At 34.1% G+C, this 19102-nt stretch overlaps 1 protein-coding gene across 2 annotated transcripts in view; it reads right to left on the bottom strand.

Moving 5' to 3' along the window:
* The window catches only part of CSMD3 (CUB and Sushi multiple domains 3), a 1221727-nt gene that overhangs the window by 604974 nt on the left and 597651 nt on the right, over window positions 1–19102 (bottom strand). For both annotated transcript variants that reach the window (XM_032858445.1, XM_032858446.1), the window contains one exon: window positions 10690–10811. In XM_032858445.1, the coding sequence (XP_032714336.1) occupies window positions 10690–10811 (122 nt within the window). The remainder of the gene's footprint in view (window positions 1–10689; window positions 10812–19102) is intronic.

Genomic DNA, 19102 nt, shown 5'->3' with positions numbered 1-19102 from the left:
CTCTGTCCATGTATCACTTTATATAAAGAATATATTTTTATATAAAGAAATAAGACAGACTGGATAAAATGACAGGACCCATTCACATGCTGTCTACAAGAGATGCATTTTGAACCTAAAGATAAATCCATACTGAAAGTGAAGGGATGAGAACCATCTCTCATGCCAACGGACCTCAAAAGAAAGCTGGGGTAGCAATTCTCATAACAGATAAATTAGATTTTAAGCTAAAGACTGTAGCCAGAGATACAGAAGGACACTACATAATTCTTAAAGGGTCTATCCACCAAGAAGATCTAACAATTGTAAATATTTATGCTCCCAACATGGGAACAGTCAACTCCACAAGCTAACTGTTAATCAAAATAAAGAGTCATATTGATAAGAACACATTAATTGTAAGGGATCTTCACACACCACTCTCAGCAATAGACAGATTATCTAAGCAGAAAATCAACAAAGAAACAAGAGGTTTAAATGACACATTGAACCAGATAGACCTCAGAGATCTATACAGAACATTCCACCCTAAAACAACAGAATACTCATTCTTCTCGAGCACACATGGAACTTTCTCCAGAATAGACCATATACAGGGTCACAACTCAGATAACAACTGATACCAAAAGACTGAGGTTATTCCCTGCATATTCTCAGAACATAATGCTTTGAAACTAGAACTCAATCACAAGAAAAATTTTGGAAGAATTCAAACACTTGGAAGCTAAAGACCATCCTGCTCAAGAATGTTTGGATCAACCAGGAAATCAAAGAAGAACTTAAAAAATTCATGGAAACCAATGAGAAGGAAGACACATCAGTCCAAAACCTACAGGATATGGCAAAAGCGGTCCTAAGGAGGAAATACCTAGCCATCCAAACCTCACTCAAAAAACCTGAAAAATCCCAAATACACCAAATCTCTTTACACCTTAAAGAACTGGAGAATCAACAATAAATTAAGCCAACCCCATGCACAAGAAGGGAAATTATTAAGATTAGAGCAGAGATCAACAAGGTAGAAACTAGAGATACAGTAGAACACATCAACGAAACTAGAAGCTGGATTTTTGAAAGAATCCATAAGATTGATAAACCACTGGCCAAACTAATCCAAAAGAAAAGAGAGGACCCAAATTAATAAAATTATGAATGAAAGGGGAGAGATCACAACTAACACCAAGGAAATAGCCACAATCATCAGAAATTATTATCAACAGTTATATGCCAATAAGTCAGCAACCTAGAAGAAATGGATGCATTCCTGGAAACCTATAAACTTTTAAGACTGAAACAGGAAGAAACTGACAGCCTGAATAGACAAATATCTAGTAACAAGATTGAAGCAGTGATCAAAAACCTCCCCAAAAATGAGTCCAGGACCTGACAGATTCCCTGGGGAATTCTATCAAACATTCAAAGAAGAAATAATAGCTATTCTCCTAAAGCTGTTTCAAAAAATAGAAACAGAAGGAAAACTTCCAGACTCTTTCTATGAAGCCAGCATTACCCTGATCCCCAAACTAGGCAAAGACTCCATAAAAAGGAGAATTTCAGGCCAATATCCCTCATTAATATGGATGCCAAAATTCTCAACACAATCCTGGCTAATAGGATACAACAGTACATTAAAAAGATTATCCATGACCAGGTGGGATTTATCCCTGGGATGCAAGGGTGGTTCAACATTCGCAATTCAATTAATGTGACAGAAATCAGTAAGAGAAGAGAGAATAACCACATCGTCCTCTCAACTGATGCAGAAAAAGCATTTGGCAAAATACAGCATCCTTTCCTTATTAAAACTCTTCAAAGTATAGGGATAGAGGGAACATTCCTCAACTTCATAAAATCCATCTGTGAAAAACCCACAATGAATATCATTCCCAATGGGGAAAAGCTGAAAGCCTTCTCACTGAGATCAGAAACATGACAAGGATGCCCACTTTCACCAATGTTGTTCAACATAGTACTAGAAGTCCCTGCAACAGCAATCAGAAAACAAATAGAAATAAAAGGTATTCACATTGGCAAAGAAGAAGTCAAACTCTCTCTCTTTACAGATGACATGATACTTTATGTGGAAAACCCAAAAGACTCCACCCCCAAGTTACTAGAACTCATACAGCAATTCAGTAATGTGGCAGGATACAAAATCAATGCACAGAAATCAATTGCTTTCTTATACACTAACAATGAAACTATAGAAAGGGATATTAGAGAATTGATTCCATTTACAATAGCACCAAAAACCATAAGATACCTTGGAATAAACCTAACCAAAAGGTAAAGGATCTATACTCAAGAAACTACAGAACACTCATGAAATAAATTAAAGAAGACACAAAAAGATGGGAAAACATTCCATGCTCACAGACCGGAAGAATAAACATTGTTAAAATGTCTATACTTTGCAGGGCAAGCTAAACTTTCAATGCCATCCTGATCAAAATACCACCAGCATTGTTCCAAGTGCTGGAACAAATAATCCTAAAATGTGTATAAAACCAGAAAAGGCCCTGAATCACTAAGGAAATACTGAAAAGAAAAACAAAGCTGAGGGTATCACATTGCCTGATTTCAAGCTTTATTACAAAGCTGTGATCACCAAGACAACATGATATTGGCATAAAAACAGACTCATAGACCAGTGGAACAGAGTCGAGAGCCCAAATATGGACCCTCAACTCTATAGTCAAATAATCTTCAACAAAGCAGGAAAAAAATCCAGTGGAACAAACACAGTCTCTTCAATAAATGGTGCTGGAGAAATTGTACAGCTATGCATAGAAGAATGAAACTCGACCATTCTCTTACACCATATGCAAAGATAAACTCAAAATGTATGAAAGACCTCTACATGACATAGGAATCCATCAAAATCCTAGAGAAGAACGTAAGCAGTAACCTCTCTGACATCAGCCACAGCAACTTCTTTCAAGACACATCTCCAAAGGCAAAGGAAACAAAAGCGAAAATGAACTTTTGGAACTTCATCAAGATAAAAAGCTTCTGCACAGCAAAGCAAACAGTTAACAAAACAAAAAGGCAACCAACAGAATGGGAGAAGATATTCACAAATGACACTACAAACAAAGAGCTGATATCCACGGTCTATAAAGAACTCCCAACACCCAAAACTCAACACCCAAACTCAACACCCAAAAAACAGATAATCGTGTGAAAAAATAGGCAGAAGACATGAACAGACACTTCTACAATGAAGATACACAAATGGCTAACAGACACATGAAAAAATATTCATCATTATTAACCATCAGGGAAATTCAAATCAAAACCACATTGAGATACCACCTTATACCAGTTAGAATGGCAAAGATTAACAAGATATGGAAAAACAAATGTTGGAGAGGATGTGGAGAAAGGGGAACCCTCCTACACTGTTGGTGGGAATGCAACTGGCACAGCCACTTTGGGAAACAGTGTGGATATTCCTCAAAAAATTAAAAATGTAACTACCCTATGACCCTGAAATTGCACTACCCTGTATTTACCCCAAAGATACAGATGTAGAGAAAAGAAGGGTCATCTGTACCCCAATGTTCATAGCAGCAATGTCCACAATCACCAAACTGTGGAAAGAGCCAAGATACCCTTCAACAGATGAAAGGATAAAGAAGATGTGGTCCATATATACAATGGGATATTACTCAGACATCAGAAAGGATGCATACTCAACTTTTTTATCAACATGGATGGGACTGGAGGAGATCACGCTGAGTAAAATAAGTCAAGCAGAGAAAATCAGTTATCATGTGGTTTCACTTACTCGTGGCATATAAGGAATAACATAGAGCACATTTGGAGAAGGAAAGGAAAAGTGAACTGGGGGAAATTGGAGGGGGAGACATACCTTGAGAGACTGTGGACTTTGAGAAACAAACTGAGGGTTTTAGAGGGGAAGGGAGTGGAGGATGGGTGAGCCTGGTGATGGGTGTTAAGGAGGGCATGGGGCACTGGGTGACTGGGTGTGGTACATAAACTATGAATCTTGGAACACTGAAAAAATAAAATTAAAACAAAAAGAAAAAGGAGAAAGTTACTTATAAAGAGGTCAAGAACATTTCGAATGTGTTCTTAAATATATTCACTTAAAATCATGCTAGTTGGGGTGTCTGGGTGGCTCAGTTGTTCAACATCTGCCTTCAGCTCAGGTCATGATCCCAGGGTCCTGGGATGGATCACAGGCATTGATTGAGCTTCTGCATTAGGCTCCCTGCTCAGCGGGAACCCTGCTTCTCCTTCTCCTTCTCCCCCTGCTTGTATTCTCCTCTTGCTGTCTCTCTCTCTCTGTCAAATAAAATCTTAAAAATAAATAAATAAATAAATAAATAAATAAATAAATAAAATAAAATCACGCCAGTCCCTGAAACTTCACTGTTGTTATACCGAGGTTATAGTAAACAGTATTCTTTGAATCATTAGGTACAAATGTGAGCCAAATTTAGAAACAAGTTAAATAGTCATAGTCCTGGGGGTGCCTCGGTAGCTTAGTCAGTTAAACATTTGACTCTCGGTTTTGGGTCAGGTCATGATCTCAGGGTGGTCGGATAGAACCTCGAGTCTGGCTCTGAGCTCAATGTGGACCCAGCTTCAGATTCTCTCTCTCTCTCTGTGTCAAATAAATAAATAAAATATTTTAAAAAAATTCATAGTCCTAGAATAAAAATAATGTGCTTTTGGCTAGTGTTGCCTAACATTTTTTAAACCATAGTCAATTCACATTCTTCTGGTGACCAATTTTACTTCTTCTTACATTTTAGACTTCTGCTAAACTAGAGAGAGCTGTAATCCAAAGTGAAGTCAACCTCCTGTGCCTGTCTTCATTCTCTCTGAACTGTATTCTTCTATGCTTGGTTAATTTAATCTTTTATTACTGATCTCCCCATGGATTTTATTTTCTTAGTTGTGAGGTTTTCTGACATCCTGGAAACATCAGTATTATTCTTACAAATAGTCATCCTATGTGGATAAAAGTGCAACCCTTTAAAATTAGAACAAGAACTGGTCAAAAAGCCAGAAAGAATTCTATTCTACAACATTTTTATCTCAGTTCTGCACATTATACTGAAGAACTACTCAATTAAAAAAAAAAACTACTTTGACATTACTATTAATTTATGTTTACATTAGAAGATCCACTTCTCAAAAAGCTATTAGAAATCCAAGAAAATAAGAGTAAAGAAATCCAAAATCACCATATGTTTTCAAGAGCTAGATCCCTCTTATCCCAATATTGATGGAGATAGAGGAAATAAGCATATAATTAATTTGCAGTATATGGTAAAATATGTTAGAGAGCAAAGAGCAAAGCTAAATATTTCAATAAATTCTTTATGCTACGTCAAGAGACAATAAAAATTATGACTATATCATTAACCACCTGCCTCAAGGTTCCTTAGTGACAAGTGACAGAAAACTATTCTGGCTGACTTAAGTAAAAATGAAAAAAAATTACTAAATAAAGATATGAGGTAGTTATGGAAGTAAGGAAAAGCTAAAATCCCAGGTTGCCAGTGGAAGGATCCCTTCTTTTTTTCCCTTGAAGCCCCTACCAAAACTTCACTTGAGGCAATTTCCTTGCAATGGGATATTTATTCTCCTTAAGACCAACCACTAACCATCATCACCACTCATACTCCCTAAAACAGAGGGTCAAATTCTCTGTGGTGATGTTCGATATTTTCCCTATATGATGTTAGCCACCAGCAATGTGTGGCTATCAAGAACTAGAAATATGGCTCATCTCAACTGAGAAGTCCCTTAAGTATTAAATACATTTTGGATTTCAAAGATTTAAAATGAAAAAAATATATATAGTAAGTTATTTCATTAATGATTTTATTCTGATTACATGAAATTCTAACATTGTGGTTAAATAAGATACAGCATTAAAATTAATTTCATCTTTAAAAAATGTAGCTATTAGAAAATTTAAAATTCTATATATGACTCACATATTTTTAGTGGACAATACTGGTCTAGACAGCCATGAAACAATTTTGCAGACATAGGTCAAAGCATTTTGATAACTACTTTCTCCTACAGTTTTAAATAGACATTTTTTTTCCTAAGTGTGAGTGGCTTCAAAGGATGCAAGTTCTATATTGTAATTTTATAAATACTCTAGTTTCCTTAAAATCTTACATTAGTCCATTTTGTTTTTAGAAAACATCTATTGCATAATTTTAAGTGCAGATACTGTAAAATCAATCAGACAAATTGGAAATTCTATGTGTTCAAAAAGTCAGACTACTCTATAATTCTATGTACTGTAAATTCTAGTTCTAGGATAGACAGAAATACAGAAAAATTCAAAGATAAGTGGGTAGACAGATGACAGATACATAATAAATACACACATACATAAAGAGATAAAGAGGTGGGACTTTCTTTAAGTTTGATGTTTAGAAGAAATAAGGTAGTAGTTCCTTCAAATATTTCCTAGTGAATATATTTTTTGTTTTGTTCCTTTAAAGACTCTCCCCTCAGGAACTGTGTGCATGTAGAATTTTCTAGTCTGGATCTCTGGAATTTTATTTACACTCAAATAATGTAAAACGTCAGCTTGCAATGTAAAACTTTCAGCTGGGAAGATAATACATAACACTCTTTTGAAACTATGAAAGACAATCATGAAAAGGAAAGTGATAAAAGAGAACAAACAGATAGAAGAGGTTCTTCAAGCAGGACAGTATTAGAAAGCAGAATACATGAAAATGGTGTTCTGTCCCCACCTCTTCCCCCAAGTACACCCTGGGAATCGTTTGTCTACCCCAGAACACACATACATCAGATTGAAGACAAATGCACTAGACCAATTAAATCAAGGGAGATCATCCTTATAAAAATTAAGGAAAAATTCAAGGCAGAAAAGTATTTACTTCACATATGGAACTAATGTCAAATGCATATCGTAATGCAAGAAGAACAATTAATTCAATGACCAGGCTAGTTTAAAGTGTTTGTTCTAATATTTTAACTTACTGTTCTGAGCAAGTCCTCAATTATGTTCATCATTGAAATTCTAAAATTAAAGGAAAAATTCCCTTATAGAAGCTTGGGGAAGGAGTATGAAGTGACCCTGAAAACATATATTACTTTAAGACTGTAATGCTCAGTCATTATACTTTATTTCTATTAAGCTTAATGGCTATATGTATAAACTGAGCAGTAAAAATGACTAATTTAATGTTATGTCACCTATAAATTAATTAATTGAATAATCAAAGATGGAAGACAATAGTACAGAGGGACATTTTATTCTGCATCAATACATAACTTAAATCTAACAAATAACTAAAGACAAGCATATTTCTTTTTTTTTTAACATACAGTGTATTATTTTCTTCAGGGGCACAAGTCTGTGAATCATCAGTCTTTCTTAATGAGATGGAATTATTTGCCAATGATAGATGTCTTTTAAAATTATTCTACTTTGAGATAATCCATATTTTCTTATCTAGTCAGTAAAACAACTTTATGGTATGATATAATTACCTCTAATAGATGAAAAAGAAAAACTATTTCAGAGGATTCAAAAACCCTGACTGTCTACAGCTGTATTACTAGTGAAAGGGATAAACCAGATTTGAAAACAGTTCCATTCAGTTTCATCCAGCTTCAAATCTCAAATTTTTTGCCATGAGTCATATACGTGTTTTGGACATTTAGAACACCATGATTGCTTTTAAAATTATCAAACACAGGGCACCTAAGTGGTTCAGTCAGTTAAGTGTCTGCCTTTGGCTCTGGTCATGATCCTAGGGTCCTGGGATGGAGTACCATATCAGGCTCCCTGCTGAGCAAAAAGCTTGCCTCTACCCTCTCCCTCTGCCACTTGTGCTCATTCTCTCTCCCTCTCTCTCTTGCTCACTCTCAAAAATAAATAAATAAAATCTTTTAAAAATACAAATCATCAAACAGGGGCACCTGGGTGGCTCAGTGGGTTAAAGCCTCTGCCTTCGGCTCAGGTCATCATCCCAGGGTCCTGGGATCAAGCCCTACGTCAGGCTTTCTGCTCAGCGGGAAGCCTGCTTCTCTTTCTCTCTCTGCCTGCCTCTCTGCCTACTTGTGATCTCTGTCTGTTAAATAAATAAATAAAATCTTTAAAAAATCATCAAACATAAAGAAAACCTTGAACAATGGTATATGAAGAAACTTATAGATATTGAAGTTAAGCATCTTGGTTCATTGAAGTTTACACCAACTAGGAAAGCTGTGTGCCAATGGTTCATGCCAGAAACTGACTTCCAAAATGAGGTGTTTTTTTTTAAGATTTTATTTATTTACTTGAGAGGGAGAAGGGGATCCCAAACAGGGGGAGTGGCAGGGGAGAGGGAGAAGCAGGCGCCCCATTGAGCAGGGAGCCCTACGCAGGGCTGATCCCAGAACCCCAAGATCATGACCTGAGAAGACAGATACAACCAACTGAGCCACCCAGGTGCCCCCTCAAAAGAGTTCTGATCTAGGAATCTGTAGAAGCAAAACACAATTTTTCAAACTATGTTAAAACCCATTATAACATGCATCATGAAATCCATTTATTGAAGGCATGACCAAGATTTTAAAAAGAAATAGATCACAATAGATTAGAATAAAAAACAGAGAAGTGTATTCACATATTAAGGGAAAATGTTATTTTGTTGCACTGTGTGTGTGTATGTGAGTCAATTGGACCACAGTGTAAAAGTATAATTCTAACAATGGGTCACAGGTAAAAATGCTTGAAAGCCAATTTCTATAAGGATATCTTAAAATAGAGGTAAACCAACAGATCAAAAATTAATGTCCTCAGTCAGCTACTTGATAAAAATAGCAAAGAAGTGAAAGTAATTATGTCTCCCTTAGAAAATTGGATTTTTTTTAGGAGAAAAAGAAGAGATAAAAGTTTGGCAGATTGGGTAAGATAAACAAGGAGAAATGTGACGACCTCTGTGAAACTTCAGGTGTCTCAGTAAGTGAGAATGAATTAAACTTAGCAAAGCCGACATCTTATAGAACAGAAGATAATTACCACACTTTGATGACAATTATAGGTAATTATCATGACACAAAAAGATTTCTGTCTCAATGTAAGACTGATACAATGTATTTGTTCCATACTATAATGAATTTGCTTCCTGTTTATCTTGGTATAAGATACTTATACCTTCCTGTGAGATGTATCATTGTGAATAACACAGCTCTGACCTTTGCTGGCTATGTGGTCTTAAACAATTTATTCAGCCTCTGTGTTAAGTGTAGACAGTAAAAGTACCTATTTCACAGCAGGAGTCTTATGAGGATTAAATAATTAATAAAAAGTGCTATCAATAGTATCTGGCATATTGCTAAGTGTGCAATAAATGTAACTTGGTTTTTCAAGTACTTCATGATTTTTTAAAAAATTTTCTCAACAACCCATGATTTGCACAGAGAGGATACATGACAAAAAAATGTTTGGTGAATTGAACTAATGACACAAGTTGGGTGAGTAAAATTATTTCCTTTATGTAGTTGAAAGTTTAGATACAGTGATTTTTCCCAAGTTTACTCAGATGGTTTGGGACAGCATAAGCTTCTGACCTAATTCTTCTGACTCATAAATCAGGACTTTTCTATGAGGTAAGTGTCACTGACCCCTGAATTGATTTTTAAAACCATATTGCTATCATGTTCATAAAACCTAAAACATTCTGGCAGGTAGAACATATTTTATCTAATAACAATGAGTTAATGTGTTTTAAGTCCTTACTATATTAAGCCCTCTGTACTTATTACTTCATTTATTTCTCACAGCTCACTATGAAATGCATATTCTTAGTATCCACATTTTTATAGATAGAGAAACAGAATTACAGGAAGGTTAAATAACTTGATCAAAGGTGACAGTAAATTCTAAATCAGTATTTGAACTACAATCTAAACCAGTTTTATGTGCTCTACTATGAAACTTCCCTTAATTTAACCTAGGAAATATATCATACAATCTGAGAGGAATTTTGATTCTTCCTGGTTAGGTCCTTCTTATAAGGAGAAGAAGGAGAGAGAGAAGCCAAGAAAACTTGCTAAGTTTTTAGCTGTTCCTACACTCGTTTGGCATAATAATTTTATTCAAAGTATTGTGGGATATGCATGTTTAGATGTATTTCTCATTTCTAGTGAAACAGAAAGACAATCTAACCTTTTAAAATATCCACAATGTGGATCCTCCATTACTACAGACCACATTAAAACCAACTTCTTATAATAAGGAATAGCTGTATGACCTATGGTAATAGAGAAACAGTGAAACAAAAGTTAAGCTATATACCAAAACATGATGCATCTGAATGATAGGTCGAGAAGAAAAAATATGAAGTGAAAAGGCATGCTTCATGGCTTCTTTAAAAAAAATAAAAACCAGAAAAAGAAATATGTACTTACGACCTTCAAAATTATATCTCAGAAAACATTAATTTATGATTTGAATGTGTTGTTATTTATGTTAGTAACTGGGAGTAGAACTGTACTGTTTAAAATTTATTTTTTCCAAAATTCTCATATAGGTTTATGTTTAGAGAATAAGTAGAAAATACTACAGAAATCAAACTTCAGTTGTGAACCATCTTTACTGCATTTTCCTCATGATCTCTTTGCCTTTGTCTTTATGATTATGCTTTTCTACCACAGCTGGTTTTCCCTTACCTTATTTGTATTCACTGCTGTGATGACCCAGACGCATTGTGCATTACTGTCATACTGGAATGGGAAGTTGGGAGACGTAAAGGTGCCACTTGGTCCTTGAAGATTAGAGCCACACGTCTTCACTAAAAGAGAAATTGCATTTTAAAAGTGAGTCTATACTGCATGCAAAATTTTAGCAATAAAGTATTTTGCAAGCAGACTTTAAATTAAAAATTGTACAATTATAACCACAGTGAAATGTATATTAGGGCATTATGCACCTATCAAAATAAGAGTATTTTTTATATCCTAAAGTTCACAAACTCAATATTTTCAACATTAATTGAAAATTAATTATGAATAACAGTATGAGGCATTATAACTTATCTTAATTAGAGAGAGGTCTACTTATGTAATACTCTGTTAACAAAAATCCACAAAGAGTAAGAAACAAAGCCATGGGTTAAGCAATCCAGATAGTATTTTATTTTTTAAATTATTTATTTATCTATCTATCTATCTATCAGAGAGAGAGAGAGAACACACACAGCAGAGGGAGCAGCAGGCAGAGGGAGAAGCAGTCTCCCTGCTGAGCAAGGAGCCTGATGTGGGACTCAAATCTCAGAACCCTGGGATCATGACCTGAACCAAAGCCAGATAGCTTAATGACTGAGCCACCCAGGCATGAATGTATTACAGCTGACTTCTCTCATTTGGGTATTGAATTGCTTTCTCAGTGCCAGAAATGAACTCCTAATTGCTAAATCTAATATCTCTTCATTTTTTCCACGTACTTGATCTCTTAGCAATAATGGAAAGTATCGATAGGCTTTATTTGAAATTATCTTGCCTTCCCTTACACAGTCCTGAACTCCCTTGATTTTTACCTAATTGTTTTAAATCATTATGCTCCATACCCTGTGTTCTTGTTCTATTTTTTTCCCTTTGCATTTGACCCCTAGATAGCAGAATTATAAATTGATTACATGGACTATTTTTCTTTGTTCAGTGTTCTCTCTGAATAGTTAATCTAATTCACTACTTTGACTACAACAATCATTTCTGTGCTGATAGCTTTCAAATTTATATTACCATTTTTTCTATTTCCTATTTCTAGAGTAAATGTTTCTCTACTTGCTAGACATTCTATAAAATGTTTTAATGGAGCTTTTAAATAAACTTCTCTTAATTCATCCATCCACTTCCCTCCCATACAGACATAAACACTCCTCAAGATTTGTGTATTTCTCATCTGAAACATCCCATTTTCCTTCTTTTCTTCTCTTCTCAGTACCCAGTACTTCATCACCATCTTTTCTTGAACTAGAAATAGCTGCTTAACTCCTTCCTTATACTGATTTTTCTCTGTGTCCCATTCATCTTAGTGTTATTATATTTATCTTTCTAAAAGATAGACTTGATTATTTTACTTCATTTAAAAAACTTGATCTCTGCTTCCTATAGAATAAATTCCAAACTGTGAGGACCTAGATTTCTTTTCCAGTACATTTTATACAGTAGACATTCAACTTGTGCCAGAAAAAAAAAAAAAAATTCTTGTTCTTCTTTGAATGTATTACACCCTTTATCATTTTCCACTTATTTCTATGATGTTTTCCAAGTCTAAAATGTTATTACTTCTTATATCCCCCTGCAGAAATTCTATTCATTTAAACAAAGCCAAGCTGATGTGTCACTTCTTTTTGTTAGAAGTATTCCTAATTCCTCCACTCAGGGTTCTGTAATGGATTGTATGTAGTCTTCACAGAACATTTATTTGAACAACAGATGTATAAAGGTGGTCAAGTGCTAGTGATCTGATAGAAAGTACAGTTATAACATTTTAAGAACTTCACAGCAATAACAAATTTACAGCAATAACAAATTTACAGCAATAACAAATTTGCAGCAATTCAACGATTGCTTTGAAGTTAATTGAATCAGCTTCCTGATAGGACATACTGCTTCTTTGAGTGACACACTACTTGACAATTCTATGGCATGCTTTGTTTTACATGATGTATACACACTTATAATCTTCTGTGGACAAGACCTTGTTTTTCACCTCTGTTAACTCTTGGTGCAGTGGCTTTCATAATGCAGGGATGTTTACTAATGGAACAGATACACAAGTTATTTTTCATAGCTCCTACATGGAGTAGCAAATTAGTGATGTAGAATCTTTGTAAATGTGTGTTAGACTAAGAAATTGTCTTTTTGAAAATTAAAAAAAAACACTCATAAATGACAAGTAAAAATCACCCATAAGTAAGTTGGATTTATAAAATACTATGGGGGTAATAGATCAAGAAATCCTATGGAAGTAGATAACAGATCAGGAAAAGCTATTCTTAGGAAGTAACATAGAAAAATACTTGTTTTCTTTCTAAGTTTTGTTTTCCTCTTTTGGTGATTTAGGAGACTTTCTCCCATGGCTCTTGTAGAAACCTTATAAAGAACAAATTCATTCTGATCAGATCAAGCTACAAAATAACAAGCTGCCCATTTCCCCAGTACCACTTCATAAGACATTATCTTTTTTTTTTTTTATTAACATGTGACTATTATTAGAGATGGTTGAAATGAAATATTTTTAGGGACATTTGAGAGAAAAAAAATCATCTCATGCTGGCAAATGTAAAATATAAAACAATGCACTGATGAAAAATTGAGAAAATAAAGTGGCTCAGGAAATTAGTTTCTAAGATAGAAGTTATAGGAGTTCTAGTTTGAGCTATATTAACTTCAAATAAATACTTGCAAAGTTGTGAAAAATACTTTTTACATTAAAATAAAATACTTTCAATGAAGGAATTCGTAATCTAGGGAGGGAAAAATGCCCAGAAAATGAAATGAGCTTGGGAATTAATTTTCAACTGACATAATAAAAGATTTGCTGTAACAAAATGAATGAAACATGGTAGAAATCTATTATCACGGTGGACAAAGGAAAATAAGACAAGTGAGAGGAACACCACCAGAATAGCATTTGTTCTCTTAATGGGCATAAGTAGGAATTGTGGAGTTTTCACATAGAAAATAGAACTCCGCTAAGTAAGTACAGATTTCTGGGTTGAGTGTCAGAATTTTAGTCTTTCTGCACAATATCTGACATATGTTTTGAAGAATTCTGTTCAGCTACATTTTATCTTTCTCTTGCACTTTCTTTCTGGGAAGGAAACTCCTAATAGTTCAGAAAATCAGGTACAGAGATGATTTTTTTATGAAGGGAATTCCTACATGGAAGTTTAATTTGTAACAATCTAATAAACATGTGGAATTTAAGTAGTGACCTGAAATATGGTTACAACCCTTTTAATACACCAGAATTTATTTTGTTTTTAATTTTACTTTGTTTAATACATATATATCTACCTAGAAAAACATGATGATTTACCTAGACATCAAAAACCTATTGTTAAGCTTCAGATAAACAGCTATAGAAACTACTCTCTGAATCAATTTTAATTCTCAGATTGTGGACTCTTGGTTATGAAACACCTCCCTCTTGCCCCCTTAACCCTCCCACCTCCCTCCCCACATCTGAAGGTGAAAGATAAAACCTATTTAAATCCATGTGTGGAACTATCAATAAGTAGTTCCATTTAATAATATTTCATTGGACATCCCAGTCCCTATGTCTTCATGAGAAGCTGATAAAGTGTCAGAAGTGGAGTAACAATTAGGACTAATCTTCCAATATATCTGAGCATTATCTGCATAAGAATGGCAAGTCTAATCCATGTCTTCACTGAAAGGAAGCATATAAATGTGGAATAATAATGAAATGAACCCAAAGCAGAAAACTGGAAAACAGAGGAGATGCCATGAAAGGGACAGAATGAAAATCAGCAAAAGGCAGACTGTACAGGATCAGATAAATCTGATCAAAACCCAGCAAATGCAATTCCTTTTAAAAGTGAGAAATATAATGGACTTATTTTTCAAGTCAAAAATAAAGTAAGGAGATTCTTTATTTTTCTTTTTCTAGTTCTTGTTCATAATTTAACCTAGTCATGAAGGTTAAGTTTTTATACAATCCTGCTTCTTCCTGCTCTTTGTCTCACTGAGTCACCCTATTTGTATTAGGATGAGAGGACATATGGCATTGAATCAGTAATAGAAATGACTGTATGAATTTATGATTCAGTTTGCTTTTTGAGAAAAATAAAAGAAAATCCAACTTAATCTAAGGTTGCCAGTAAGAAACAGATCAGTTAGGCGGTAGGCTAGAATGAGATTAATTATTATGCATAATATATCTAGAAACCATGGTGTTTTTAAGATCATTCATGAGGGGAGAGTTGGTGGAATGAAGAAAAGAAAGAAAGAAAAAGAGGGTAGATAGTAAAGAAGATGGGGGGGGAGATTTAAGCAACTGCTTTGACAAACGGTTTAATAGGTAAGAGTATGTATTATTTGGCTTCAAACTATTGCTCTACCTTTGATAGACTGACTGCAGCCTTTCCCAAATTATCTAGAAGATTCACTGAGTAGGTTGTCACTTGTACATTTAAAAACTGGTTTTTTGTTTCTTTAGAGGAAACTAGGTCAGTGTCCACTCGAATTTATGTAAAACTGACATAATCCAGAAAATCAGAAGGCAGAAATTTAAAGCCAGAATTAACTATTAGACATTAAGTTTCTACCTACTGGCCCAAAAAAATCACTGACATCTTTTAGAAGGCTTTGTACTTCCCAGAATTTAAAATCAGGGATAAGACTATCTGATGTACATTAAACGAGGCAGGAAACATTAGGAGTCAATTTGTAATTTCAAAATGCATCATGCTCTAAGCTACTTACATAGCTTTTCATATGTGGTTCCCTTCATCTGGAATATTCTTTTTTAGGTCTTAACCTGCTAGCTAAAATTCATTTTTCCAAAGCCTTACTTGTATTAGAGCATTCTTACTCTATTTTAATTATTTAAATAGTGCATTCCTTTATATTATATCTTGTATCTCCTAGGGACAAAAAAAATTTGACTTAGTGTATAAAACATAATAAATGCTCAGTAAAGTTTTTTATTCAAGAAAAATTAAAGTGAAATACACCTAAAGATAATAAAAAAGACCAAAGTTTATAATTTAAATGTTCTAATTAAAATGTGAGAAAAAGAGGTAATTCACAAAGAAACATCTCAGGATAATTTGGAAATCACTTGAAATTTTAGATAATTTTTCCTCCTAGTTGAAAGGTCGAATGATAAATGATGATAGGTTTTTGTAATTTTTCAAGGAGATATTTATTCAACACCAAACATTAATTTAGAAAGTTCAATGCAAAAAATGAATAAGATGGGATCATTTATTTAAGAGACTTAAGTCTTAAAAACACAAATAGTTCATTTTAAAAATGAGTTATGAGTGTAAAGGTAAGCAGGTGTTAATGGGAACACAGAAACTGCACATTTTTGCAGCTTAGGAAATTAGAGAAGTCATCCTTGAGATGATGTCAAAGTTGAATGTTGAAAAGTTAGGACACATGGACTCCGAGTAGAAACCAGGATGGGCTTCTAAGCAGATGCACTAGCTAGCATATTGTATATAAGAAAATTAATTCCCAGAACATCTAATGTTGTTTGGAGCTGAGGAGATTCTTTAGGTAGAACTAGAGAGGTAAATAAACAGCTCTTCAAGGAAAGCCATACAGAATAGGCCAAGGAAGTTGTTGGATTTTAGGTGGTGGTGTTGTTGTTGTTGTTTTCAAAACTAAGGGGGATACTTTGGGAGTATTGAAGGGCACTTGACTTAACTGTGTCTGTAATTAAGTTAATCAGTCCAGATGTCATATGAGGCATGGATTTAAAAAACTAAAAACTAGAGGACTGGGGATAAGAATGAAAAAGTCAAGTCATGGCGTTTTTTTACCCTATACACTTATTTTTTTAAATATAATTCTATTTAGTTTTGAATGCAAGGGCATAGCATATTTAGTCACTTATTTACTCAGTCATTCACTAATTATTAAAAAAAAAAAAAAAAACAGATGCACTCAAAAATATGAGAATTAGTGAACACACAGTTGTGGACCAGCCCTGCCTTCATACACCTCACATTCTGGGGAGAAAGACAGACGTGAAACAGCACATTACAAGATTATATAATCATGAAAAAGGCTATGAGGAAAGTCCAGACATTCCTAAAAGGACAGCCATCGTCCTTTTGTTGTGCTTTGAAGATATTACATTTTTACAAATGAGGCTTCAGGGCAACCCTGCATCTAGCAAGTCTGTCAGCGTCATTTTTTCCAATAGCATTTGCTCATTTCATGTCTCTGTGCCACATTTTGGTAATTCTCATAATATTTCAAACTGTTTCATTATTATTATATTTGAATTGCTTTTGAATTGCTGCAATCTCATGATAAAACTTTAACGAATGAGAAGCTGGTTTAAGATGAGCCAAGAAAGTGGTTTTTTGAGATGGAATCTACTCCTGGTGAAGACTCTATAAAGATTGTTGAAATGACAACAAAGTATTTAGAATATTACATAAATTTCTTTGGTCACAGGGCAGGGTATGAGAGGACTGACTTCAACTTAGAAAGTTCTATTGTGGGTAAAATTCTATCAAACAGCATTTCATGTTACAGAGAAGTGTAGCAAAAAAAGAGTGAATTGATGTGGCAAAATTCACTGTTGTTGTTGTTTTTTTTTTTTCTTTTTTTAAGAATTTGCCACAGCCACTGCAACCTTCATCAACCACCACCTGTATCAGCCAGCAGCCATCAACATCAAAGCAAGACCCTCCACCAGCAAAATGACTACAACTCCCTGAAAGCTCACATGATGGACAGAATTTTTTTAGCAATAAATTTTTTTTGTTTTTTTTTCTATATATAATGTTATCATATACTTAAATAGACTACAGTATAGTAGAAACATAACTTTTATATGCACTGAGAAACCAAAACATTCATTTGACTCACTTCATTGTGATATTTGCTTTATTTTTGGTGGTCTGGAACCAAACCCATAATATCTCCAAGGTATGCCTCTGTGTGTGTGTGTGTGTGTGTGTGTGTGTGTGTGTGTATGATTTGCTTTAATCTGAGGAGTCAACTCATAAAGCACTAGTCCTTTATGATGAGGCCATCAATAGAATATAATTTAGGGTACAGGAAAGAGGGAAAACACATGTCAGAAAATGATTATATGGAATTTTTAAAAAAAGAAAAAAAGGTATATTGTTCAAGTGTATCCAACAACCAAATTAATTATTAATATTTTTCTTTGAATCCTTTAAATATGCTTGGATGAATTATTTGAAACCATTGTGATTAGATTTTACATCATGGTGTTGCTGCTAAGCAATTTTTTAAGTATCTAAAAACAGTTTGGTTTTAGATAGATGTATTATCTTCTCTCCATTTTTTTTTTTTAATTTATACCAACAGGCTTAACACGCCCTTGATGTTATGAAGGCCACATGACAGACAACCATTTCTCTAAATAATGGGGTTTCATTAGAAGTTCTTTCCTGACTAACAATGAGCGGCGTATGCCTCTGATGTGGCATCCAAGATCTTTACAAAGGGAACTATAGAAAAGTAAAAAAGACTGGGAGACCACTTCTGAGAACTGGGTCAGTGAATTCTAGGATATGAAAAACATTGATATAAAAGAGTCTATTTCTCTATACAAAAAGATATTTTAAAATTATCATTCATGATTTCAAGGAACAAAATATAAGGTTCTAAGATTGTCAACCACCAAGATCACTTTTGAGTTTATACTACTCAAGGATAGCATCATTATGTAAATCTAAGACCATGTTCTGAAAAAAAAAAAAAAAGTTCTACTATTTGGGAAGTAGAAAGGTCTTGGTACAAAACTATCATTCAGAGCAAAACAGAACAAAAAAAAGTGGTTCCAAATTATCTAAACATTGGATGGAAAAGGAAACTGTATCTATCATGTATCTGCCACAGGAAACAGCTGGGTGAAACAAACATTTTTAGTCTCATAAACAGGTTAAAAATGTTTCATAAGTGGAACTCCAGAACACAATTTCTATATCCTGATATGGTGACAGGTAAATTAGCTAAATTAAATATCTCAAAATTTAGATTAATAAGACATGAAAGCCCCATATTTATTTAATATTGAGGACTGGAAAATAAATTGCATAATCAGATGTCACTTGCTCAAAATCACAGTTGACCCACCTGGTAATTAGGCTAGGAGTGGGAAATAAAAAAATGGGGGTATGAGGCCATCTGGCAAGCATATGCCCAGGATAAAGGAAGAAACCTCTACTCAAAATGTTCGGATATTTCTGAATATGGGCCAAGTTTTCCAGTTCTAATTTTTCAAAAGCTGAGAATCTGGATGTTTACACAAAATATTTAATATTTCAAATGTTAGAAATATTTTAAGATACAGTAATTTATTATAGGAAAAAGTATAAGCTATTTCTGGACAACAAAC

The sequence above is a fragment of the Lontra canadensis genome, unplaced genomic scaffold (genome assembly GCF_010015895.1).
Source record: "Lontra canadensis isolate GAN:19392208 unplaced genomic scaffold, GSC_riverotter_1.0 scaffold15, whole genome shotgun sequence".
NCBI classification, from domain to species: domain Eukaryota; kingdom Metazoa; phylum Chordata; class Mammalia; order Carnivora; family Mustelidae; genus Lontra; species Lontra canadensis.
The sequence above is the reverse complement of the archived record's forward strand: the minus strand, read 5'-3'. Positions and strand labels throughout refer to the sequence as shown.